General features: G+C 50.4%; 1 protein-coding gene across 2 annotated transcripts in view; it reads right to left on the reverse strand.

The window, feature by feature from the left end:
- Window positions 1–25,711, reverse strand: part of LOC127035966 (discoidin domain-containing receptor 2-like) — a 164,782-nt gene that overhangs the window by 76,774 nt on the left and 62,297 nt on the right. For both annotated transcript variants that reach the window (XM_050926336.1, XM_050926337.1), the window contains exons 2-3: window positions 15,393–15,531; window positions 6,479–6,581 (exon numbers count right to left, since the gene is read on the reverse strand). In XM_050926336.1, the coding sequence (XP_050782293.1) occupies window positions 6,479–6,581; window positions 15,393–15,456 (167 nt within the window). In that variant the 5' untranslated portion in view covers window positions 15,457–15,531. The remainder of the gene's footprint in view (window positions 1–6,478; window positions 6,582–15,392; window positions 15,532–25,711) is intronic.

The following is a 25,711-nucleotide window of genomic DNA, read 5'->3' on the forward strand; positions in this document are numbered from 1 at the left end:
AAGGAGTGAGGTAATGTCTGGCCAAGGCCAGGCTTTTCTTTGACTTTTAGTGTTTCTTATGCCTCCCTCCCATCCCCCCTTGCCCTTCCTAACTGGTTGCTTGACCTTGGCTTGAGAGAGGCACTAGGCAGCCTTCCAGCATGTGCTCATACACTCCCATCATATCCAAAACACTTTAGTTCAGAGCTTCTCAAAGCTAGTCTGCCACTTGTTCAGGAAAAGCCCCTGGCAGACTGGGCCGGTTTGTTTACCTGCCGCATCTGCAGATTTGGCAGATCGCGGCTCCCACTGGCCAATGGGGGCTGCTGGAAGCGGCACGGGCTGAGGGATGTGCTGGCCACTCTTCCTGCATCCCCCATTGGCCTGGAGCAGCGAACCGTGGCCAGTGGGAGCCGCAAACCTGCAGACGTGGCAGGTAAACAAACCGGCCCGGCCTGCCAGGGGCTTTCCCTGGACAAACGGCAGACCGGCTTTGAGAAACACTCCTTTCATTCATAGAATCATGAAGATTAGGGTTGGAAGAGGAGGATCTAGTCCAATCCCCTGCTCAAAGCAGGACCAACACCAACTAAATCATTTTATCTCATCATCTCTTTTCACCCCATCTGCTTTGTGAGCAGAAGCAACACAATGTTTTTGTTCTTTGTTCACATATTAGTAAGGATACAAGAATATCAAAAAGTCAAACCCCAAATTCTCCCTCAGGCTAACAAACAGGCCTATATCCTAACACATGCCATATGGCTGCAGAGTCAAAACCTCCACAATTAGGAAATGCCCAATAGACGGGCTGGGGGGATGGTGCTTACGGCTGTGTGGTGAATGAGGACCGCACAGGTGGGTGGGTCTGCCTCAGTCGCTTCAGAAGTTGACATGCACAGGATGGTATTTGGTTACAGTAACTGACACCCCACCTCCGATAAGTGGGTTCTATCCCCGCATCTCCCCTTGACTTGCGGGGCAGCAATAGCTCAGAGTGTGTGTCGGACTTCAGTTTAAGAGGAGCTTTAAACCTTTACTTTGTAAAAATCTTATGTAACCCCCGCCCCCAAGTGCATAATATCAAATGTGAGCCCTGAATTGCTTATGTTTAATAAAAATGAATTGAAGTGGCAATTTTTCACTGTATTGTCTCACTTTTCTTTGCCCCCTTTTTGTAAAGAAATCTAAAGCACCTGGGACAGACCCTGTCCTTTGGCCACATTGCTGCTCCTCGCGCTGATTCCTAGAATATCAGTTATACATCAGGAGAGTTTGTCTAGACAGCATTTCATACCCATAACTGAACATTTGTGTGCACAGCTGAACCTCACAAGCTTGACGATAAACCTGACACAGCATGAGAACTCAACCTAGACTCACCGAATACCTGTGCAGCCGAGGCCAAAGTTCTCTGAGCTGGGAAAAAGGAGAACAGGAGTTGAAATCTCCCATCCTCTAAGCGGTGTTTAAATTCCTGTGAACCTCACTGCCTTACTTTTCACTACAGCCAGGACCATCAACCTAGAAAGCAGTCAGGGAGATCTGCTGAACATTCCCTACCCTTTTCATTTGATAAATGAGTTAATAGATAGCAGACCCAGCTCTCTAATATGACAACTCCCATTCTTATCCACTGCACCACACTGCTTTTCAGAACGGCTAAGCCAGTTGTGGTTACCCTATCTGTAACCACTAAAAAACCACACTCCTCTCCCAGAGTGAAGGACAGAATCCAGGGTCCCTGATCCAGCTTCTGCTCGTGCTGACTAGTAAACTGCTGTGTTACCCACAGGGAAATTGCGTTTCAACTCTTCCTCCAACAGCTGGTCTAGAACGGGCCCAACATCTGTTCCTGTGGTTCAAATGGTAAGGCCCTAAGCTACCAATGAGAAGGCTGAATGGTCAAATTGTGCTGCTGACCTTTGTGGGTGGATGATAGGGCTCTGGTGAGGAACTCTTAGGGTATGTCTGTGCTGCAAAGTGAAGGTGTCATGGTAGGCAGACCTCTGTTAGCCTTTGTCCAGCTAGCCCAGAGAACAACCGCTGTGCTGATGTGGTAGCATAGGCTAGTAATCAGAGTGCAAGCCCTCCAGGGATCCTGGGCACAAACTCTGGTTGCCAGCACTGTCGCCAACATCTATACAGCCATTGTTACCCATGCTAGCTGGATTAAAGCTAACCCTAGTATCTCTACCTGTGCTACGCTCACACCTTTGCTTGCAGCAGAGACATATGCTTGCAACAAGTTTTACACTGGGCGGGGAAAAAAAGATATTCTGTAAATTGTGGTGAGACTCCACCAGTTGCACATTTTGCTTGTTGTAATCCACTGATGAGCATGAGTGTTGTGCAAACTGGAGTAATAGTAATAGGATGAAATTTAATAGTGAAAAGTGCATGGTCAAGCATTTAGGGATTAATAACAAGAATTTTAGTTATAAATGGGGGACACATCAGTTGGAAGTAACAGAGGAGGAGAAGGACCTCGGAGTATTGGTTGATCACAGGATGACTATGAGCCGCCAATGTGATATGGCCGTTAAAAAAGCTAATCCGGTTTTAGGATGCATCAGGCGAGGTATTTCCAGCAAAGATAAGGAGGTGTTAGTACCGTTATACAAGGCACTGGTGAGATCTCATCTGGAATACTGTGTGCAGTTCTCGTCTCCCATGTTTAAGAAGGATGAATTCAAACTGGAACAGGTTCAGAGACGGGCTACTAGGATGATCCGAGGAATGGAAAACCTGTCTTATGAAAGGAGACTCAAAGAGCTTGGCTTGTTTAGCCTAACCAAAAGAAGGTTGAGGGGGGATATGATTGCTCTTTATAAATATATCAGAGGGATTAATATTAGGGAGGGAGAGGAATTATTTAAGCTTAGTACCAATGTGGACATAAATTGGACACTAGGAAGTTTAGATTTTAGATTAGATGAAGGTTTCTAACCATTAGAAGAGTGAAGCTCTGGAACAGCCTTCCAAGGGGAGTAGTGGGGGCAAAAGACATATCTGGCTTTAAAACTAAGCTTGATAAGTTTATGGAGGGGATGGTATGATGGGATAGCCTAATTTTGGCAATTAATTTAGCAATTGATCTTTGATTATCAGCAGGTAAGTATGCCCAGTAGTCTGTGATGGGATGTTAGATGGGTTGGGATCTGAGTTACTACTACAGAGAATTCTTTCCTGGGTGCTGGCTGGTGAGTCTTGCCCACATGCTCAGGGTTTAGCTGATCGCCATATTTGGGGTTGGGAGGGAATTTTCCTCCAGGGCAGACTGGCAGAGGCCCTAGAGGTTTTTTGCCTTCCTCTGCAGCATGGAGCATGGGTCACTTGCTGGAGGATTCTCTGCAGCTTGAGGTCTTCAAACCACAATTTGAGGGCTTCAATAACTCAGACATAGATTAGGGGTTTGTTACAGGAGCGGGTGGGTGAGATTCTGTGGCCTGTATTGTGCAGGAGGTCAGACTAGATGATCACATTGGTCCCTTCTGACCTTAAAGTCTATGAGTCTGTGAGTCCCCCTCTGTGCCCAGTACACCGAGGAGGTGAATCTGTGACAGTTCTGGCTCAAAACTGGCACAAGCTGTAAATATGCATGTTCTGAGCTCTGGAGATCATCAGTTCAGTCCCAGAACTACCCTCATTAGCTGGCAGCTGCGTCCTGTATAACGTGACAGCTGGAGTCTCCTACCACCCACAATATAACAACATTTCTGAAGAGCTCAATGTGTGCACAAGACTCTCTTCCCACTCATTCTGCTGCAGAGGAGTCAGAGATCTTCTCTATCTCCCTTCACAGTTTCTGAGACTTTATTACTCTCCTCTGTGATCCCAGCACAATATCTCCTTTTGCTGCTGGTTACCACATTAATATCCTTAGACATATGCCAAATATCATTCCCAACCATCATTTCAATGGGAATATTGTCCACCACTCCTACAATCAAATCACCTTCTACATCTCCCACTCCACGTACACTTTTGCTAAAAGTACAGGAATCCTAGATCCTCCCGCTACCATAAGCTCTGCCATTAGGCCAGGTAACATGTCGCTCTCTTGGATCACACTCCGCGGAACCAGAGAAATCTGTACACCAGTCTGTCCACTCGATGCACTCTCTGCTATTGATCTTGACAACCACAACAAATTCCATATTTGGCTCTGCAGGGCCAGTGCCCACAAAACTCATCAAGCAAACCATAGGTGCCTCTGGGGCTTCTGTGCTGATGACAGCTGCATTGACATGGATTAGCTAGGGCTAAATTTCTTTCACCTTAGGGCACTGATTTTTCAGGTGCTCAGTAAAGAGACATTTGTAACACCTTCTTGGGCCCTCCCCTTTCACAGGCGATTTCTGGTGAGGATTACCAGGAGAGGAATGATTCTGGAGGAGTGAGTGCTTAGGCTCCTAACCCCTAACCACTCTCCTTTCTCCCAGGGGTAAAACAGAATCCCCCTTTAGACTGGGTTTGTGCCCCTCCTTCTGTGGCTTGCGCTCAAGGGACATCTGGGCTTGCACAAAGGCATCAGCCGGCGTAGCCATCCCTGCTACAGATTTTACAGATTTAAACCACAGGCAATTTTTTACATCAGTGCATACACTCAAGAAATGTCCTTGAGCAATGAGATCAAGCAATCGGTCATAATCCTCAGCCCCTTTTCCTTTTCCCATTTTCTTATTAGGTCACACATCTTATAAACATATTTACTGTGACTCATGCCAGCTCTCCTTTTAAGATCCCTAAATGTCACTCTATACACTTCAGGAGTAATTTGGAACCTTTGTCTAACAGTTTCCTCAAATTTAGCAGATATTAAAGCTTCCCGAGTTGGCATTTCATTAAATACATTCAAAGCTTTACCAGACTTTCTTGTCCTCAGGAATCTTATGAACTTCATAAAGCTTTTCAAAAGGGGGGAAGTACTCTTCAATGCAGTCTGTTCTCTTTGTAAGCAGGACACAGCTGGTCCCAGCTGTGGATTCCTTCAGCGGAGGGAGATGTCAGTGACTCTGGGATCTTTCCATGTTTTTCTAAGGGTTCCAGATTGTACTTTCTCTCTTTCTCCTCAATGTGCCCTAGCTCCCTGGCTCATTTATGGGCTTCACCTTCCCTTCCCTTCAGCTCCATGGCTCTTCTCTGGGTGGCATCTTCTCTTTCTTCTTTTGGCTTTTCAGCTTCCAGCACAGCAGCTGTTTCTTTCGGTCTCATTTCTGCCTGCCACATCTGGTACTAGTGTTCTCTCTCTTTTTCTCCTGCCTCCAATCTGGCCAGCTCTAACTTTGCAGTTGTGCCACTGCCGCTCACTTTTATGCTTTACTTTTTTATTTCCCTCACCCGAAATAAGCAAACAGAAAACAACAAACTGGAACCCTTCTTTGACTGCCTCCAGCCATCCCACTGGAGGAGACTGAGTTTTCAAACGATACCTCACAAGGCATACTTTGTACAAAATCTATTATAGTCTTGAAAAAGGGGTGAACATAGTGGTACAGACTGTCACAATTATCCGCAGACCAACAGCAATAATTCAGGGGGGTAAGGTTGGAAGTAAGTCATCAGTCAGTCTTTTTACAAGAAGGGTAACGATGAAAAATGGAAATGTGGTAGTGCAGAAAAAGACTGAAATATTTCTTGACAGAGAAAGGAATTGATTTGACAATTCCTTAACTGTATATTTCCCAGATTTTAAGGCACTCTGCTGATTTTAAAAAAAATAGGATTAGAACAACCTTAATTGAACATAAAGTCCAATGAAAGATATTCCATCACCCACCTTTCTCTTTAATATTCTGGGATCAACATAGCTACAATTATACTGCATACAACAACTCCCACTGGTCTCAACTGCCAGCTGGAGCAGAGAGATAGGTGCTCACTAAAGTAGACAGGGCTCGGAACACAGACGGCTTTAGCAGGAATAACCAACGTCTGCATTGCAGGAACTGCTGTTTATGGAATGCAGATGCAATATGCTCTGAATGCAAGACACTGCTAAGTATGTAGCCACCCATCCTCGGGGTCTGAATAACAGTGAAAAAGTTCTTCTAAAGGAACCATGACCATCTACTTGCCAAGCAAAGATGAATGAAAGCTCTCTTGGTCACTGCTGCTTACCTGGCCATCCAGAAACAGACAAAGAAGCAGTAGGACTCCTGTGCTACAAATTGTGAATGTTCCCCATTGATTGATGATGCTAAAAGTCCCAGCTGCAAGAGTGACTTTGTGTGGTTCACAGTTTCAACCAAGTTGTCTGCAACAGCCAACCTGAAACACCGGCTGCCAGGGGCATTACCTGTGTCCACCGGAAAAATCACAAGTCCTTTGGTCACCTGTTTATGCTCTATCTTTATGCAAATATAGTAGGTAGGCGGTGAGTTTTAATAAGGCTGACATTAGGGAAAGAGGATTTCATCTTAGGCTAAAAGATTTTCAGTCCAATTTTATATATTTTAGAGTAAGATTGGATTGCTTTTGCAAGGGATTAACTCACCGTGCATACTGGGGTCCTGTGGAGTCATACCACTGACTGGAGGCCGTAATGTCTTCATCTCGGATGGTCCCTTCATGCATCCCCAAAGGGTATCGGCATATTGCTGGAGGGGGAACAGGAGCAGGTTAAACATCAGTACCAGACTTTTAATTTGAAGCGCAAGATAATTTTGGTTAAAAGCCCACCCTGGTTAGGAGGAGAAGGGAAGACAGTTTTATAATAAATAGAAAAAAGGAGAAGCAGACAGCAATCAATATACATTAGAAGAAATGGAGGGTAGCAAATTGATAAGGGAAAACTGATTAGGGAAAAATCCAAAGCTGGCAGGGCCAAGGACAAGAAGGTGATTTTTAAGTAGATCAGGAGCAAAAGAAATCTTAACAATGGTATACACACAGATTAATAGATTTTAAGGTCAGAAGGAACCACTGTGATCACCTAGCCTGACTGACTGCTTATCTCAGGCCAGAGGATTTCTCCATTACTAGGTGGAGATGGTCAAATCATTCATAATGATACAGAAAAGGTAGAAGTGTTCAATACACATTTCTGTTCTGTATTTGGAAAGAAGCTGGATGATGTATTTGAATCCCATGAACTACTTTCCAGTCCGCTAGTACCTACGGATGATGCTTAACTGCTTCTGCTAGGGACAAACATTTTAAATTAACAGGCCTGAATAACTTGTGTCCAAGAGTCCTAAATGAGTTGGCTGAGGAGATATCTGTGCCACTGGTGTTAATATCTAATAAATTGTGGGATACTGGAAAAATTCCAGAAGACTGGTAACGTGCTAATGTCATGCCAGTCTCTAAAAGGGGCAAGCAGGATGGTCTGGGAACTACAGACTGGTTAGCCTGACATCAGTGCTAGGCAATAATGGAAAGCTGGTACAGGATTTGGTCAATAATGAATTAAAGAATGGACCTATAATTAATGTCGGTCAAGGCGGTTTTATGGAAAATAGCTCTAGTGAAACAAACCTGAATTTGGTTGATAAGGGTGGCCAAGCTGGCAAACCAGGTGTCAGTTCATGCCAAAGCCCCAGGACAACTCGCTTGTGTAACGGTACAGATCAAAGTGATTGTTAAATGTGTAAGAGTGTATCTGGTGTTTAAACTTCATGAAAACCTAATGTGATGTCACATGCATTATTTTCACTTACCTGTGTCCTGTTATAATGTAGTAGCAAACTTTGCTTGTGTACCCCCAGGGCCACCTGGGGGGGGACAAGTGGGGCAATTTGCCCCAGGCCCCCACGAGAGTTTTCAGGGGCCCTCATGAGAGTTTTTGGCGGGTCTTCGGCGACAGATCCTTCAGTGCCACTGAACACACCCAGAACTAGTGAAGGATCCACTGCCAAAGACCCGGAGCTTCTTCCAATCTGGGTCTTGCAATTCAGCAGCGAAGGCTTCTTCCACTCTGGGTCTTTGGCTGCAATTCTGAGGCGGGGCCTTCTTCCACTCTGGGTCTTCGGCGGCAATTCAGCAGCAAGGGCTCCTTCCGCTCCAGGTCTTGCAATTCAGCAATGAGGGCTTCTTCTGTTCCAGATCTTCGGCAGCAATTCGGCGGCGGGTCCTTCACTCGCTCCAGGACTCACCACCGAAGCGCACCGAAGTTCCGGAGCTGAAGGACTCCCGCCGCTGAAGACCCCAGGCCCCCTGAATCCTCTAGGTGGCCCTGTGTACACCCCACAACCAGATATCCCATCAAACGAGAAAGAAGCCCCGTGGAATGCAGATGAAGAACTTTAACAGAAAAGGGCTAATTTCAAGGCAAGTGATCACTGTGTGTCATGACTGGAGGTCAAAGATTCTAAATGCATTCCTCACTCACTCGTTCATCATCAGAGGAAGAGGCCATGTGGGTAGTGACCCCGTCAGCTTGTTTTCTGTGAGAAGAAGCTATAAATATGGATTCAGGGAAAGGGCCTGTATCTCTGGACTCTTTGGATTCTAAAAGAGCAGAATAACTGAACAAGACCATGGAGATCCTCAGAGTTATTCTGGGTAGCCCTGAGAGACTTTAGGGAAACTGGCAAATCACTACATCTCTGCTGCCATTTGGACTTATAGACTGAGACTCACCTGTAGGTCTATTTTACCTGCTTTAACCCTCAAAAACTCTCATTCCTTTTTCTTAGCGAATAAACATTTAGTTAGTTTACTACGGAGTTTGCTATCAGTACTGTCTTCGGTGTAAGTACCAAAGTACCACTTTGGCGTAAGTACCCCAAATCGGTCTGGGGCAAGTGACCGATTTCTTGGGACTGGGGGCAACCTGAATGTGGTGCGATTTTTGGCGTAAATGACCATTTTTCACATAGTCCAGCTTGCCTGGGGGGCAAGAGAGACTGGAGTGTCTAAGGGGACTGTCTGTGACTCCATTAGAATACTATACTACTGCAGTACTTTTGGAGTTCACATTTGGTACTGGGGTGTGGAAATCTAATTATAGACCATATCACAAGTTTGGGGTGTCTGCCCTTGCCACTCCAGACAGCATGACAAGGGTAACAGTAATATCCTTAGAGACATGGCTACAACTACACTGTAATAGACTTAGACTTTGCCTTAGTACTGTATAACATTGTAGTTGTATCAGAGGGGTAGCTGTGTTACTCTGGATCTGTAAAAGTGGCAAAGAGTCCTGTGGCACCTTATAGACTAACAGACGTATTGGAGCATGAGCTTTCGTGGGTGAATACATGCATCCAACAAAGCGGGGAATTCACCCACGAAAGCTCACGCTCCAGTACATTTGTTAGTCTATAAGGTGCCACAGGACTCTTTGCTGCTTTTATTGTAATCGAAAAAGTTCAAGTGATACTATACAGTATGACTTGGAATGATTTAAGAACTACTAGCTGACAGATCTCAAAAGGTGTCATCAGTGGGGAATCGTCACTTCATAGGGATGTTTCTAGTGAGGTTCTGTAGGGATTGGTTCTATGCCCAACACTGGTCAGCATTTTCATTCATCACTGCGGATAAAAATATTGGCAGAGCTGTAAATAATGATGAGGACAGGGCATTCATATAGCTCGATCTGGATCACTTGGTAAGCTGGCCCCATCCAAACCAGATGAATTTGAATACAGCCAAAGGACAGGTCATACACCTAGGAATAAGGACTGCAGCCCATACGTACAGAATGGGGACCGTATCCTGGGAAGCAGTGACTCTGAAAAGGATTTAGGTGTTCCGGTGGACAAGCAACTGGACGTGAGCCCCCCAGCACAATGCTGTGGCGAAAAGGGTTAATCTGAACTGGGATGTATAACCAGGGGAAGCCTGAGTAGGAGAAGGGAGGTGATTTCACCTCGTATAGGAGACTGAGACTGGAATACTGCATTCGGTACTGCTATACACATTTTAAAAAAAGATGTTGGAAAAAGCTGGAGAAGGTGCAGGAAAGAGCCACAAACATGACTGGAGGGCTGGAGAACCTGCCTTCCAGCAAGAGTCTTAGGCCAGGCACAGCCTCCCACCCCGCAGCAGGCCACTGAGAATGCTAGAGGCTGCTGGACCTGTGCAGCAAGAGGGAATGAGGTGTTCCAGGCCATGCAAAGGCCGTTTGCCAGCAGGCCAGGCCAGCTCTATGAACTGGAGCGCAAATCAGCTGCATCAGAGGAGATGTTGGAGACAGAGGAGAAAATGGTGGTGGACTATACAGCAAGGGCAGATGAGGGAGTAAGACCACCAGCAGCAAAGGGACCTTTCTGAGAGACTGGAACAAACATCAAATCGACACATCTCAGGACGCACCTGCTCTGAACCCTCCCTGGCTCCAGACGCCCCACTCACATCGACCCACATTACTACGTTCTGCAGTCACAGGAAAAACTTGGGTGGGGAAAAACTTGGCTTAGCCAGTCTATTCATAAAGTGCACATGTCAGCAGTCTCCAATGCACTCCACCCTGCTGGCACAGAGGAAGGGGAGTACACTGACCATGTGCAATGCATTACATGGGACACTATCATGGCTTCTCTTTGTGTGCGCTGTGGATTTGTTGTGTGGCTTTGCACAGGGCCAGCTTTAGGCCGATTCGACCAATTCTGGGGAATCGGGCCCGCGCCTAAGAGGGCCCCGCGCCTTAGGCAACTTTTTAAATTTTTTTTTTTTAAACTTACCCCAGTCCCGGCTGCGGTCTGCTCCGAGGTCTTCCATGGTCCCGCTCCTTTGAGCGAAGTGCCGGCGGGAGCGCGGCGCGGCCCCGCTCTCCCAGCTAGAGCTCCAGCTGGGGCGGCGGGGCTTGCCGCGCTCCGGCCGGGACTCCAGCCGGGAGAGCAGGGTGGCGGGGCTTTGCCGCTCTCTGGCCGGGGCTCCAGCCGGGGAGAGCGGGGCGGCGGGGCTTTGCTGCTCTCCGGCCGGGGCTCCAGCCGGGGAGAGCAGGGCGGCGGGGCTTTGCCGCTATCCGGCCGAGGCTCCAGCCGGGAGAGCAGGGCGGCGGGGCTTTGCTGATCTCCGGCCGGGAGAGCGAGGCCGCGGGGCTTGTCGCGCTCCGGCCGGGGCTCCAGCTGGGCAGAGCGGGGCGGCGGGGCTTGCCGCGCTCCGGCTGGGGCTCCAGCCGGGAGAGCGGGGCGACGGGACTTTGCCGCTCTCCGGCCGGGAGAGCGAGGCCGCGGGGCTTGCCATGCTCCAGCCGGAGTGCGGCAATCCTGGTGACCCCGGCTGGAGCTCCAGCCAGAGAGTGGCAAGCCCCGCGACCCCGGCTGGAGCTCTGGGCCCTTTAAATAGCCCCCGGAGCCCTGGGGCAGTGAGGGGCTCTGGGGGCTATTTAAAGGGCCCGGAGCTCCAGCTGCGTTTGCCACCCCGGTCCTTTAAATAGCCGCCGGAGCCCCGCCTCCCCCATGCATTCCCCAGCGCTCCCGCAGCTATTTAAAAGGTCCGGGGCGGGGTAGAAGGGGGTTTGGGGGCTACTTAAAAGGCTGGGGTTCCAGCTGCCTCTGCTGCACCTCCTGACCTGCCCACACCAGTCTGGCCCCCCCTGCCTGCAGCCATTTCTGCACCCCGTTCCCACAGCCAGGCCCTGTCAAACCCCCTGTCCTGTCTCCAGCCAACCCCTGCCACACACCCCTGCAGCCCTGCCCAAAGCCAGCCAGCCCCACACACACTGCTGCCCGCACCAGCCCTGCACACCCTGCCCAGCCCGCACCCTCTGCCCTGTCTCCAGTCAACCCCTGCTGCACCCCACTGCCTGAAGCCAGCCAGTTCCACACTGCGCTGTCTCCAGACCTGCAAACCCCTGCTGTAACCCCCTGCGGCCCTGCCTGAAGCCAGCCCGCCCCACGCCCCCTGTCTCCAACCAGCCCCACACCCCTTGCCCTGCCTGCAGCCAGACCCTACCTCCAGTCAGCCCCTGCCCTGCCTCCAGCCAGCCCCATGTCCACTGCTGCCCTTCAGTTTCCAGGGCAGTAATCCTGCACACCTGCTTCAATGAGGGGGGCAGGGAGCAGCTGGGACCAACACATGTGCACACTCCACGGAGTGGCAGGGACCCACACATGTGAAATGGTGGTCATTAATAGCCAATCAACAGCATATATGATGCAATGTATATAATATATAATTTTATTATTCATATAGTTATGGAAAGTAAATAATACATGAAAGAAATGAAAGGCTTTTTTTTTCCACTTTTTTTTTTTAAGTCATTCCTGCCAGGGCCCTGCCGAAAATGTTCGAATTGGGCCCCACACTTCCTAAAGCCGGCCCTGGCTTTGCATTTGGGCTTTAGTTTGTGGTAGATGGCCGGCCTGTGCTGGAAAGTTCTACTACAGCGTTTGTACTACGATTCCGTGCAGGTAGACTTTGAAAACATTAAGAGGAAACAGCTAGTCAAAGGTGGCAATTTTAACGTGGTCTCAGATGTACAATTCATGCAACTGCACCAAGCCAGCAAAACCCAGTAGCTATGTATCTTGCATCATGTATGATTTTTTAATGCACTCATAAATAAATTGATATAGGCCACCACTGTGCTCACAAACCCCTCTCCCCCGCAAACCAATGATGTGGCCACCCAAGGCATCCCACATTGTCCTGTCTCTCCGGGACCAAGCTGCACTGTCTGGCTGCTTGTACGGAGCTAGTGCCGTCATCACCCCAAATCTCGTGAAAGCACTCCCTACATACGTCACACAGTGCACCCTACGCCCACTGGAATGGATGACATTTGTGACAAACTTCCTCCTCTACCTTGGTGGGTCCTGCGCTTATTGGCGGATTTGCTCGCCTCAGATTCACCTTGTGGGTCGGGAAACAGCCCAGAGACCTTCCCCTCTGGTAGAAGCTACAGTCCAGGTCAATTCCTCCTGTGTTTGATCAGGAGTTGGGAGGTTTGGGGGGAACCTGGGCCCACTCTCTACTCTGGGTTCCAGCCCAGGGCTCTGTGGACTGCAGCTGTCTATACTGCCTCCTGGTACAGTTGTGCGACAGCTACAACTCCCTGGGCTACTTCCCTATGGCCTCCTCCCAACATCTTCTTTGTCCTCACCACCAGACCTTCCTCCTGATGTCTGATAACGCTTGTACTTCTCAGTCCTCCAGCAGTTTGCCTACTCACTCTCAGCTTCTTGCATGCCTCTTGCTCCCAGTTCCTCACACACACTTGCTCTCCTCTGGCTCCCTGGCTTCCTCTGGCCTGACTGGAGTGAGCCCTTTTATAGCATCAGAGGGGCCTTAATTGGAGTCAGGTGCTTAACAGTCTCACCTGACTCTTTGCAGGTTAATTGGAGTCAGGTGTTCTCATTAGCCTGGAGCAGCCTCTGCTCTGGTCAGTCAGGGAACAGAAAACTGCTTATCCAGTGGCCAGTATCTCTCCCTTCTACTCTGCTGTTCCCAACTGGCCTGGGTCTATCACACATTATACGCACTGGCACCCAAACAGCTTCGTAAGCAGCTCCACCTTGCCTTGATCAAAGGCACCATCTTGTTCCCGCTCAAGGTGTAATTACACCTTCTGCCACGTGCTCTTACATCTGGGCATGGCTTCATGAGCCAGAGGAGTAAATGATATGGTGGATCTCCCAAAAGAACATTGGACAAAGATACCCCGCTGATGTCCCAGTCTGTCCAATTCAAAAATGACGGCACTCCAGAATACTCTGCCATCTTGCGTTCTGCCATTGCATCCCATGTTGGTGTTCATGAACCTCCTTCTAGGGCTGACTATGGTCAGCATAATAAATATCCTTTCCAGTTTATAGAATCATGTACATCTGAGGGGTGGGGGCAGACAATAAGCACATGTGCCATTGATGGCCCCAGTTCAGTTTGGGAAGCTATTCACTCAAAGACAGCTATTCTTTCGGGGACATTTACCACTTCACTGCCCATAGATGAACCATGGAATTGTAAGACTTGAAGGGACCTCAAGAGGTCATCTAGTCCAGTTCCCTGCACATGGCAGGGCTAAGTATTATCTAGACCATCCCTGCAACAATAATTGTCTGGCAAACATCCTACACAATAGAATCAACATTTGACTTGCCAATGTCTGGACTGAGCTATTAGGGGGTCTGCAGATGACAAGTGAGGGTCATCAGCAGAGCTGTCTGTGTGGTAGAGCACAGGACCTGACTAGTAGGGGGCTCTGTGTCAGGACTGAGGGGCATTGGCAGAGCTGGGGAGTGGGGGAAAGCCCAGGGCTGGGAGAGCAGAGGAGCTTCAGGTTGGATTGAGGGGCACTAGCAGAGCTGTGTGTGCATGCAGCGGTAAGTAGCCAAAGATTCTAACAGCAGGCAGGGACACATTCAGCTTATCAAGACTATAACCCTGTGCATAGGGTGCCAACTCCTGGAGTCCTGTGATTAGCCTTGAAAGAGGCAGCTGCCCTGTGCACCTCAATAGGGTGTTAACCCCACCCAGCAGAGGGCTCTGGGTGTGACCCTTCATCCTGGGTAAGTATTGCCTCGCACACCCACCCAGGGGGAACAGGTTTCCAAATACTGCTTCTGAGGCAGGAGGGGAGCCCAATTGCTACCCCATTCCAAGTTGGGGTGGGGCCACCAAATGGGGCCTCATGTCAAGGTATGTTATGGGCCCCAGGTTGCTTTACTCTGGCCCTGGCTACAGGTCAGCATGGCCCAAAGCTGGGGCTGCGCTGGGGCTCAGAGGGGTGGAGATGGACCAGAGCAGGGACAGAATAGGAAACTAGCTGGGGTCTTCAAAGAAATAATGTTAGAGGCAAAGAGTCCATCAGGCCCCCCGAGAACAGGGCTGCCCCCTCGCACGACGTGCCTGGAGGCTTGGCCAAGACATAGCCCAGTGTCACGCTGGGGCTGGTTACAGACAATCCCACAGACCAACACACCTCATCACTGGGACTTTCTCTGACCTTTAACTAACATCTTCCCCTTTCTGCACCATGTCCCATCCCTCTCACTTACAGCCTACGACCCTGCCCCATGGGACCCTGTCCCCTGGGCACATCCCCCTCTGCTATCCATAGGCCTGTGTCCCTCTGCCCTGGGACTGGACCAAGCACTGAGCCAAGCTGAGCCCAACCTCTCCTCCTGCATCAGCCCCTCCAGAGTCCACTCCTCCTGGCTGCAGCTCTCTAGCTCTCCCACCTGCCTGTATCTGAAGTGAGCCCAGTACCCCAGAGCTGGCCTGACACTTGCCTCTAATTACTCATCCAGTGCCCATGGGGCTCCTGGTTGTAGCTGGATCTCCAGTGCTGAGACAGGCTTACTGGTTGCAGACCCACCTGGAGGGCAGGACAGGGAATATGTCCATGCACCAGTGTGGAGCTGGGATTTCCACCTGTACTCTGGGAAGGCTGGGCGCCTGGCACACAGGCAGCTGCTCTGGCACCATGTTTATAACTTCATACAAATGGGTCCATTGTAAGATGGAAAATAAGGGGGGAAATGAAAACACACAAGGCAGGAGACTAGGGTCCCTACCGGGGTTGACTTCAGCACTGGATGGCTCAGGCAGGGCAGCCAGCAGCAGCATGCAGAGGATCATGGTGGGCAGTGGAAGGCGCTGCACTGGGTCAGTCGGGCGTGAGTCCTTCACAGCCAGCAGCTGCCATCTACATTTCTGAAAGACAAAGCAAAAGAGGGGAGATCGAAGTCCTCTAGTCAGGGACCCTTGTGGAGCTGCAGACCCTCAGCACTGTGCCATGGCGCAATGAGCCACAAGACTCTGCACACATTGGAAACAGCAGCTGCTGGCACAAGAACAGGTGGCATCTCTCTCCTGGCGAGGCGCTAGTGTGTTATGCTGACACTTGCCCGGCTGCTAGTGTTGACTCTGGAGCTGTTCAGTGCTGTGGGAAACTCACTGTCTCCCAGCAGAGCAGCCCTGTGTATTGTGCACAGCAGCACACCAGTATCACTTTCAAATAAACGCCGGCAGGTCACACGTTAACAGCTCCAATGCAAAGTCACTTCTGCCCCTGTTTGTTCACTCCCCTCCTTTAAAACACAGCGATGCCCAGACACCTCCTTATGGCAAAGCACACAGGGTCACTTTCAAAGCATGCCTCCCTCAGCCATGAGAAATGAGGCAAACCCTTCCCGGCTCTCTGCACTTCTGGTGTAAGGACACTTGGGGGCAGAATGATTGCACTGGAACACAAGTGCCTTGCTTTGTGGGCCCTGCACTCCAAACAGATGGTGCTGAGCGCAGTGCAGGGGCAGGCACCAGCGTCAGGGCTGTGCTAGGAGTGAGTGTGGGCAGTGGGCAGCAGCATGTGATTTAGTGACTAGCTGGGCATGTAAAGCCTCATAGCTAGCACCATCCGCTCTCTCTGCCCAGCAGCTCCCGAGTGACTTGTGTAACTGAGCTGGGCAAATCCCTATCACTATTTCGCTTAGAACAGGCCTTCCCCCTTGCTTGTAACCTTCTTAGACTCATACCCTCTGGGAGAGCGTTTCCCGGGTCTAGTCTGCATCTAAGAATCAGTTTCTTTACAGTGGAAAAAAAGCCTGCTGCTGTTTTCGAGTGTGTCCATTCTGCCCTTCCTAAAACCCTGCTGCCGTCGCCCAACAGCAATTTGGGGTAGCAATGCAAACTGGGCCAGCCAGACAGTGCGGAAGGGTTAAAGTGCATGCTTTTCACACGCACACAGGGGTTTCACACGCACAAAGGGTTAAAGCTTTTCACATGCACACAGGGGTTTCACACGCACAAAGGGTTAAAGCTTTTCACAAGCACACAGGGGTTTCACACACACACAAAGGGTTAAAGCTTTTCACATGCACACAGGGGTTTCACACGCACAAAGGGTTAAAGCTTTTCACACGCACACAGGGGTTTCACACACATAAAGGGTTAAAGCTTTTCACATGCACACAGATCCTAATGATTGCCAATTTTTTACTAACAATCTGACAGTGCTCTATTTGTGCCCCATGATGTTTCTCTCTGGAGACATATCTGGAATAGGGCAGATCCCTGCCTCATTCAGGGCACGCAAGACAGCACTCAGTTTGCAAGGGTTTGTGAGAGCGCTTGCCTTGCTGAGCATGTCCTGCAGGAATGCCACCCAGCAAACCATTCTGTAAGAAAAAGTGTCATTGCTTCCTATCTGTAGGGGTTTTTTCAAACTTGGAAATGCCATAAAAAGCTACCTTAAAAGAACAGAAAGATTATACAGTGCAGCTCTCAAAAGTTCGAGTCACATTCACCAGCCTAACCTCAACCTCTGCCCCTTGTGCACGTGCATTATGACTCAGGCATTCGTTACAGGATCACATGGTATTTCTGATGCAGAACTCTGCTCTGCTAGTTACAGCACTCGGGCTGTATGGTGAAAGATGATCCAATGATAACAAAAGACAGCTGCCGGGTTCACTGCATCCCATTCAGCCAGGGCTCTGGGCAGAGATCGGAGGTATGGGTGACCATGCGACTGAAGCCACATGGCAATGCAGACAGGAACCTGTGCTTGTTCTGTCCTGACTTTGAAGTGCTGCACTTTGCAAAGGAACCTTTGAAAGTGCACATTCCATACAGAGAGACACAGAAATGAAAAACTGACGTGTCAGCCAGAGGGCCCTGGAAATACTTACACATCCCATAGAGGAAGTATAACAGAGGGAGAGTTCGACAATCCCAAACACAAAGCTGCCGACTGCACTCGTCCGACTGCAAACACATGGTAATTGCTGACCCTTCCTTGCATAGGGGGCCCCTGCAGGAGGGTGCCGGCCACCTGGTCTGTGGGCCAGCATGGAGGGGGATGGAGACAGGGATCTGCCTCCTCCCTGCCCCTTCAGGAGGCTGTTGACTGCAGCTGCAGCTGACCCTTTCCGACCAGGCACAGAGCAAGGGGTGGCAAAAGGAAACCAAGAGGCAATAACGCTGTTGTGTGCTCAGTGCCTTCCTTTAGCTAAGGATGCTGTCCTGCCCAACGCCAATGGGACTGGAGGGCACTGGCTGATCAATACAGAACTGATCAAATACACTCCTCTGAGAGATGAGCCTGAGCACATCAAAATCCTGTGTCAATAAAGACACACGGGGCCATTATTGGAGTGTAAAGATATGTACATTCCCAGATGCCAGGGCTGGCTCCAGGCACCAGCCCAGCAAGCAGCTGCTTGAGGCAGCCAATGGTGGGGGGCGGCAGGGCCGGGTCTTCAGCGGCAGGTCCCTCACTCCATCTCAGAGCGAAGGACCAGCCGCCAAATTGCCACTGAAGTGGTGGTGGTAGAGCTACAGATCGTGATCGCAGCTTTTTTTTTTCTCCTCTTTTCTTTTTGCTGCTTGGGGTGGCAAAAACCCTGGAGCCGGCCCTGCCAGATGCTGAGATTACAGGAGCTAATGAGCAATATTATTTTGTATCAGGAGAAACGGTGTGTGGCAGCTTTAGGATCATGCACTGAGCCTCAAATGTGGTGTTTTCTGACATTTAAATGCTTTGATGCATGTCCAGTTAGCAAAGTGTAGCCTGCCAGGAGCTTACCTACGTCCCTGGGTCTCTGTATGCTGGTAGACTCAGAGTCTGCTGGGCCACCCTGCAGGAGAGAGGAGAGACACTATTTAGATCAAAGCGACAGGGGACCTGTCAGCTAGGGGGAGGATGGCCAGGAGCCAGCATGGCTACCAGCCCCCTGCTCAGAGGAGGGGCAGCCTCTGAGAGTGAGAAGTGGGGCAGAGACAAGTGACTGACAAGTGAAAACCTGGGAGAAGAGCAGCCCTGACCCATAGGAAGTGAGCTGCCCACCCCCAGGGAGCCCTGGAGAGGAGAGAAGCCAGTCTGAAGCCAGCCACCGAAAGGGCATGGCTGCCTGTGGGTGAGCTGCTGTGTCCTGGGTGCGTGCAGGGTCCCCTTGAGAAAGAGCCTCTGCCTGCAACACCTCTCAGCTTGGTCCTTTCCCTCCTCAAGGTGACTCCCAGGTTAGTTCTCCGGTTCCCCAGAGAAATCAGTCATGACATGGCACCCCTGCTCTGGCTGCTGGTCCAGGGCCATCATCTGTCTAAGTGCTACGGTAGGAGACAAAGGTTAGGATCTATCGAGGTTAGTAACCTGCACCCCTTTGTGAGGAGCAGAAGTCCTGGGACTGGAGCAGCCAGACTCCTGCATGAAGAGGATGCCTGTCAGCAGCGACCGGAGGTGTCCAGAGCCATCTCTGAACCTGAGGAGCACTCACGGAGCTTTGAGTGCTCCATCTTTTAGAGGGTCAGGGAAATTGTCTGGGAGACTCCCTACTCCCGGAACAGTGTCCTCAAGCCAGTGGTAAGGGTTTGAGGATTCTCTTACCTGCTGCCTATTAAACCTGCGGAGGGACTTACTACCTTATCCCATGTGAGAGGGGCTGTACTGAACCCAGTTAGCCAAGGTGCTAATTGCTATTGCAGGAGATATTATCACAGGTCATCCAGGACCCCTACAAACTACATGTACCAAAGGGACACTGGTTTTTATGTTTTCTGTATCAGGTCAGATGCTGGGGAAAATTCACAGGTATTATCTGTGTGGGCACCAGTGATCCTGACCATAGAGTTTTACTATTATAGTTTCTTCCCGTGTAGTTGAATTCCTGTGCTGAATACATCGTGTGTGTTTGTGTTATTTCTTGGGAGTCTCCAACTCTGGCACATAAGTGGGGGTTACCTGTGTGGCCCTGCTGACTGGGCCAGGAAGATCCGAGAGGGGTGGAGGCACACCCAGTAAATTAATATGGAAAGAAAATCAGGAAGTTACACCCTGTTGAGCTGGAGGCAGGATCCAAAGGAACCCAGGCCTGGCCATCAAAACTCATGCAGAGGCTAGCGCTAAACGGTGGAGAAGGGTGCTACACGAGCAATAAAGATCCACCTGCCCTCCTCATTATTGACCACTCCAATTGCTGTGTCATTGGCGAAGTTTAGCTGCAGCGATCCCAGGAGTACACTCTGGATAAAGCTGCAGTCACCACCACTCACTTTCATCAGGCAAAATCAGTTTCATGGGTGATACACCCGTAAATTAGCCATGCTGCTATGCACTGTCCCAAGGAAAGCGAGTATGAAGTAAGAATATTTTATGTTTACAGTGATTTGTTCACAGGGACTTCTCAGTATCTGAGTCACAAGGGCAGGATCCAGCTCTCCCGATTCCTAACCCTAATGCACTAGATTAGTGCAGGAGGGGGGTCACAGAAGGCTGCCAGGGGCATCACTGAAAATGTATTACAATCTAAAGCAAAGAAAATCTGCCCCTCCTCCCCCTGCACACCTTTCCCATTAAGAGTGAAATATTCTCTGTCAACCTCCCGAAACACATGAGCACCCGTCACGTCTCTAGGCAGCACTGGGTACTGCTGATATATTTTTACTTACTTTGATAGTAAATATAATGGAACCATGAACATTTTTGGCTTTAAATAAGGGATCGTCAATGTGAAAAGGCCAATACTAGTGCACCAGGCCTCTGAGGAAATCACTCACCCATTCTGTGCCTCGCACCTTCCTGACTATACAATGGGACTGTTTCTTTGCACTTCTCATATGTAGGCCTCTCAGGCCTTTACAGACCAGGTGTGCACACGCCGCCCCCTTCACCAGCAGGACAACTGGGGCACAGAGAGTCTAACTGACTTGTCCGAAGTTGCAGAGCAAGTAGGTATGGACATGCCTCCTGCTTCAGGTGTGTGGCTAATCCACTGGCTAGACCACTGTTCCTCCCAAGGTGGGTGACTAACCCTGGCCAGGTCTACAGTGGAAAATGTATAACCCATTTTCTGTAGTCCCCCCTCCTCCCCAGTTCCCATGGCAGCAAACTACAGTGTCCTTGCCACCACATTGCCAATTCCTGCTCAGAGCAGTGTCTGGGCTCAGTCCCCACGGCCTTGCATTGTGCTGCACTCTGTTGTGTTGTGGGGGTGGCAGGAGCCAGGAACAGAGAGGGCGCGTCTACATTGCAATTAAACATCTGCAGCTGGCCCATGTCAGCTGACTCAGTTTCGTGGCGCTTGGGCTATGGGGCTGTTTAATTGCTGCATAGATATTCAGGCTGGAGCCTGGGCTCGGGGACCCCATGTGCATGGCTGCATGGAGAAGCCAGGGTGGCGTTTGAGTTCTGCCAGCAGAACCCTTGCCCTCCATGGAGGCGGTAGGTCCAGCCTTGGTGTCTAAAGGAAGCAGGAGGTGTGAGGCACGTTGAGTTATTCCTTGGGGGCAGTTTGGAGGCAGGGTGGCTGGACAGCACACAGCCTGCCCAGGTGCTGCAAAGGGGCAGCAGGGTATCAAGGCAAGAGCTCATGGGGCCAGGGCCATGGGTAGGGAGGAGGGATCAGGGAAGCAACACGTTGGAGCCATGAGAAGACATGGGAGTAGGGGCTGGGGCACTTCCAGGGCTGGGGCCTAGACATCGGAAGCAGCAGGTAAGTGGGGGTAGGCAGGCTGTCTGAGGGCACCGGAGGGTGAAACCAGGGCACCCTCATCAGGTTTTGGAGCGATTGCTTCTTCGGAGTAGGTGCAGCATGAGGAGCAGCAGCTTCCCCTCTCGGAGGGCTGGTACCATGGGGATCAGTCTGCCTCGCCAGAGCGTGAGATCATGCTGGGACACGAGGGAGTGTGTCAGCACAGGGAAGTGTGTGCGTGTTACGCCGGCTCCCTGGCACTTAGCAGGCAGCTCCAGAGTGCCAGAGCATCTCTGCTGCCTCTCCCTTCTCCTGCAGCGCTCTTTGCTGAGATGCCTATTGCGATTTCTGAGCGTTTGAGGAGGCTGCTGTCACCCCTTTGGCTTTGGGGCACTGGACTAGAAAGCGTCTCTCTCTGCCCCAAGCCCCTCTGTTCTGCTGGCTGCACAGTTATTGCGTTCAGCCTAGTGCCCCCGTTCCCCTCTAGTGTACACTTCCCCAGCCTGTATCCAGGGAGAGGCTGCCTCAGCATTAGCTGTCCCCGAGGAGATCTCTGCAAGTGAAGTAGTTCTGGGCTTTCTGCTGGTCAGTCTGTTCTGCCTGCTGGTTTGTGTACTGGGGTATCAGGTACTGGTCTAGCCGGTGGGCACCTGAGAGTTCTGGGTGGGCCACGGAGGGTGCTGTCATAGGGGGATTAGTGTTGATGAGCTGCAGGAGCGAAGTGTTTAATTTCTGATCCGTACGTGCTTTGTGGGGGAGGCAATGTTTGCAGCTTTGCCTGAAGTGGCCCCAGAAGCTGGTTACCCTTTCCTGCCTGTTGACTGGCAAGAGGCATTGACCTGGCAGCTGTGGGGACTGCGGCACTGGAGGAGGGGGGTTTCTCTTGGGGTCTGATCTCAGTCAGCGAAAGCCACTGTGAAAGCTGGGCCCAAGACTTCATTCCCAGATGGTAGCATGGGTTGGATGATGCTGCTGGATAGGTTTAGCAGTGGTTCTTTCTCTCTCCTGGTTTCTTTTTGGTGTGGAAGGCCCATGAGAGCTTTTTCAGGTAGAGCTTTTTCACTGAGTCCAGAACTCCCAGCTGTATTTGTTATGACTTTATTCTAACCCTGCTGTCACACCTCTACCCACAGAGGAACTGCCATACCTGGAGCGCAAGGCCCACATTGGCACCCAAACCCCAGGCAACAGCAAAGCCTGAGAGAGGCGGGAAAGCATTATCCCTGTTTGCTGGGCTGGGTGGACCAAGCAGCTAATTGCTAACAGCTGGCTGCATCAGAATAAAACTCTGTTACAATCATTATGTGAGCAGAAAAAAATCTCTGTCCTGAAAAATATTTCACTCACTGGGTATGTCTACACAGCAAAGAAAAATCCGCTGCTGGCCCATGCCAGTCAGCTGCAGGGCTGTTTCTCTGCCGTGTAGGCTTCCAGGCTGGAGCCCAAGCTCTGGGATCCTCCTGCCCCGCAGGATCCTCGAGCCTGAGTTCCAGCCCGAGCCTGGTAGCCTACACAGCCGTGAAACAGACCCGCAACCAGAGCCCCAGAAGCCTGAGTCGGCTGTGTAAACACACCCTCTGAGAAGTGGAGGAGAGAGCAGCTTTCTCCAACATACAGAGCAGACACTGAGTCAGAGAAACAAGCCCCTCTTCACTCAGATACAGGCAAAGACCACGACTGTCCCCAGCGGAGCATGTGCCCCAGCTGCTAGTGAAGGCATTCCATAACAGTCCCTACAGCGGGAACAGGAGGGAACTGCTGGTAACATTTCTAACTGGATCTGCATGAAATAGGTGGAGTTTTGGGCCCCTCCTACGTCCCATCCTCTCTTCAGAGATCCATTGTGGAGGGCTGGAATGTTCGGGAGCCTTGGGGGATTCACGATGAAAGAGACGCTATTGTTTGAACTTGCCCATGTGTAAATGGTTCCCTGGGAGCAGGAGTCTTGCTATGGGTGCACAATGCCCTAATGTCAGGATGTTCTGTGGCTGTAAATCCATCTGCTGGTGGCAGTGCACAGGCTGGGCTCTCACTATACAGCCAGGAGGAATCAGCTTCTCTCCTTGATTATGGGGTGTACAGTCCTGCCTTTGGCATGGTTCTAGTCAGGGAAATGGCTCTGTGAATGGCTGACTGGCCAACTATATAAACACCCTCTCCGTTACTTACGGGGCGAGCAGGCTGGAGGACAACAAGCCTGTTTCATGACAACTGTCAAGGTTTCAGAACGTGTTTGTGTTCTGCATCGGAATGAAAACTAAACTTCGCAAACATTCTCATGAAACAGAAAGGTGGCCAATCAGTCACACTCTGTCTCATCGGAAGTGGCCAGGGAGCCCTGGAATTCAGAACACTTCCCAGCTTAAACATTTTGGCTTCGATGAAACAGCATATTGCAATGAAAACACAATTTGTTGAAAATGTTCAACCCAGCTCCACTTTCAAGTCAGTTTTGCTAAGCTTACAAGTCAAATAAGGATTTTCTGATTCTAATTCTTGTTTTATGGTAAAACTCCGGTCTCTTTCTTCCTGTTTGACAACACTACTTTCGACAAGATTCTGCCTCTGAAACATAGCTGGCAGTTTGCTGAAGATGCACAGGACAGACTGGAATACAGGGTTGCCTTTGCAGAGTGATCAGTAATAAACATGGTGTTAGCAGTGGGATTCTGCACAGCAGGGATGTGCTGCAAGAAGGGGCCACTATTCCAGCACACGTGCCCAGGACCACACTTTGGATCTGGCTATCTGCAAGCCAGTTACTGCACTTCCACCAATCAAGCATCATTGCACTATTATTGTCTGGAAGAAGAACTATCACAGAACAACCAAGAAAACTGTTTCTGGAGCTCAAGCCTCAGCTAAAAGACAGGCTGATCCAAGGCCAATGGAAGTCTTTTTACTGGTTTCACTGAGCAACACACTGAAAGGACATCCTGCCTTGCAGCTGAGCGAGGTACACACGCACCCTATGATCAGGACTCCACCCTTACCAACACGAACCAGGCTGCCAGCACAGACAAAAGACAAGGGCTGGGGATTATCAGGAGCTGACGAAAGCTGATAACTGCTAAGGCTCACTCAGGCCAGACACACAGCCCTTTGGGAAGTCAGTGACAGGGACCAAAATGACAGAAGAATTGGAGCAGGGACAATGACATCACAGATACGTTCTGGAACAGCGAGAGGGTGCCAAGAAAGGCAGAGCTGAGCACAAACAGTAATAAAGTCAACCAGGCAGGGTTTTTGAAGAGCCAAGAGAGGCACATTGAATTTGATAGTCATTTTCAGAGGACTGTGGAGTTGCAAGGATGCTGATAACACACAGAGCAGAACCCTCTGGGGTGGGATTTGGGCTCAGGATTTTCAGAAAGAGCCGGAATGCAGCTCGACACAACATCCTGGCACTCTGCAAGGAGCCAAGGGAAGAGCAAGGCATCCACAGGCACAGCCCATCAATGTGGCAGAGTTCCTTGCAGGAAGGGTGGGATGCTGTGAAGAGAGGACCACTCTGTTCTCACCCCCATTCAGCTAGGAATGTCTGCACGGGCAGGCACACAGCACGAGCAGCAGCGTATTCTAGCTCATTTCAGCCCATTGCACATAAAAAGGGAGAGGGGATTCTCAAAGTCCCTTTTGCCTGCTGGCACACTGATGGCTGCCCAGGCCAGCCCAGGACTCACTCACTGCTAGGGAGGCAGGTACACCACAAGTAGACAGCTAGAACGCAGGATATGTATTTCTTATGCAGCAGACACAATGATCCTAGCACAGGCCAGAGAGGGGAAAAGGAGCACGTTTACTCTTAGCTAAGGCTAAGACTATGTCACAGAAGTCATGGAATCCATGACTTCCAGAGACCTCCATGACTGCGGCCTACGCAGCTCCCAGCCCCAGAGCGTCGAGCTGCAGCCGGGGAACCCCACAGCTCCCAGGCCCCGGGGTTGGCAGTGGAACTCCAGATCTCTGAGCCGCCACAAGCACCTGGGGAACCCCGAGCCACAGCAGCGGTGGGTGTTGGACCACCTCTCTACCCATTTTGTCACAGTTATTTTTAGTAAAAGTCACCGACAGGTCACAGCTTCTGTGAATTTTTGTTTATTGCCCATGACCCGTCGGTGACTTTTACTAAAAATAACCATAACAAAATCTTAACCTTACTCTTAGCCCCGTCCTACACACAAAGTGGTGCCACTTGAACTATTCCACAGTGACACACCCTCACTCCCACCAGCGGGGATGCACTTACACTGGTGTGACAGTGCTTTATACTGGTCCAATGGTGTCCCCACGAGGTGAGCACTGGATATTTCAGAGAAAACTCCAACCCCTAACTGCCATAATTATCCCTGCACAAACTCTGCCTATACAGCAAGCCTGACCCCGCCTACCCCGTTGATGCCTGCGACATGCACTGAGCCTTTTCA

Source organism: Gopherus flavomarginatus, chromosome 17 (genome assembly GCF_025201925.1).
Source record: "Gopherus flavomarginatus isolate rGopFla2 chromosome 17, rGopFla2.mat.asm, whole genome shotgun sequence".
Lineage (NCBI taxonomy): Eukaryota > Metazoa > Chordata > Testudines > Testudinidae > Gopherus > Gopherus flavomarginatus.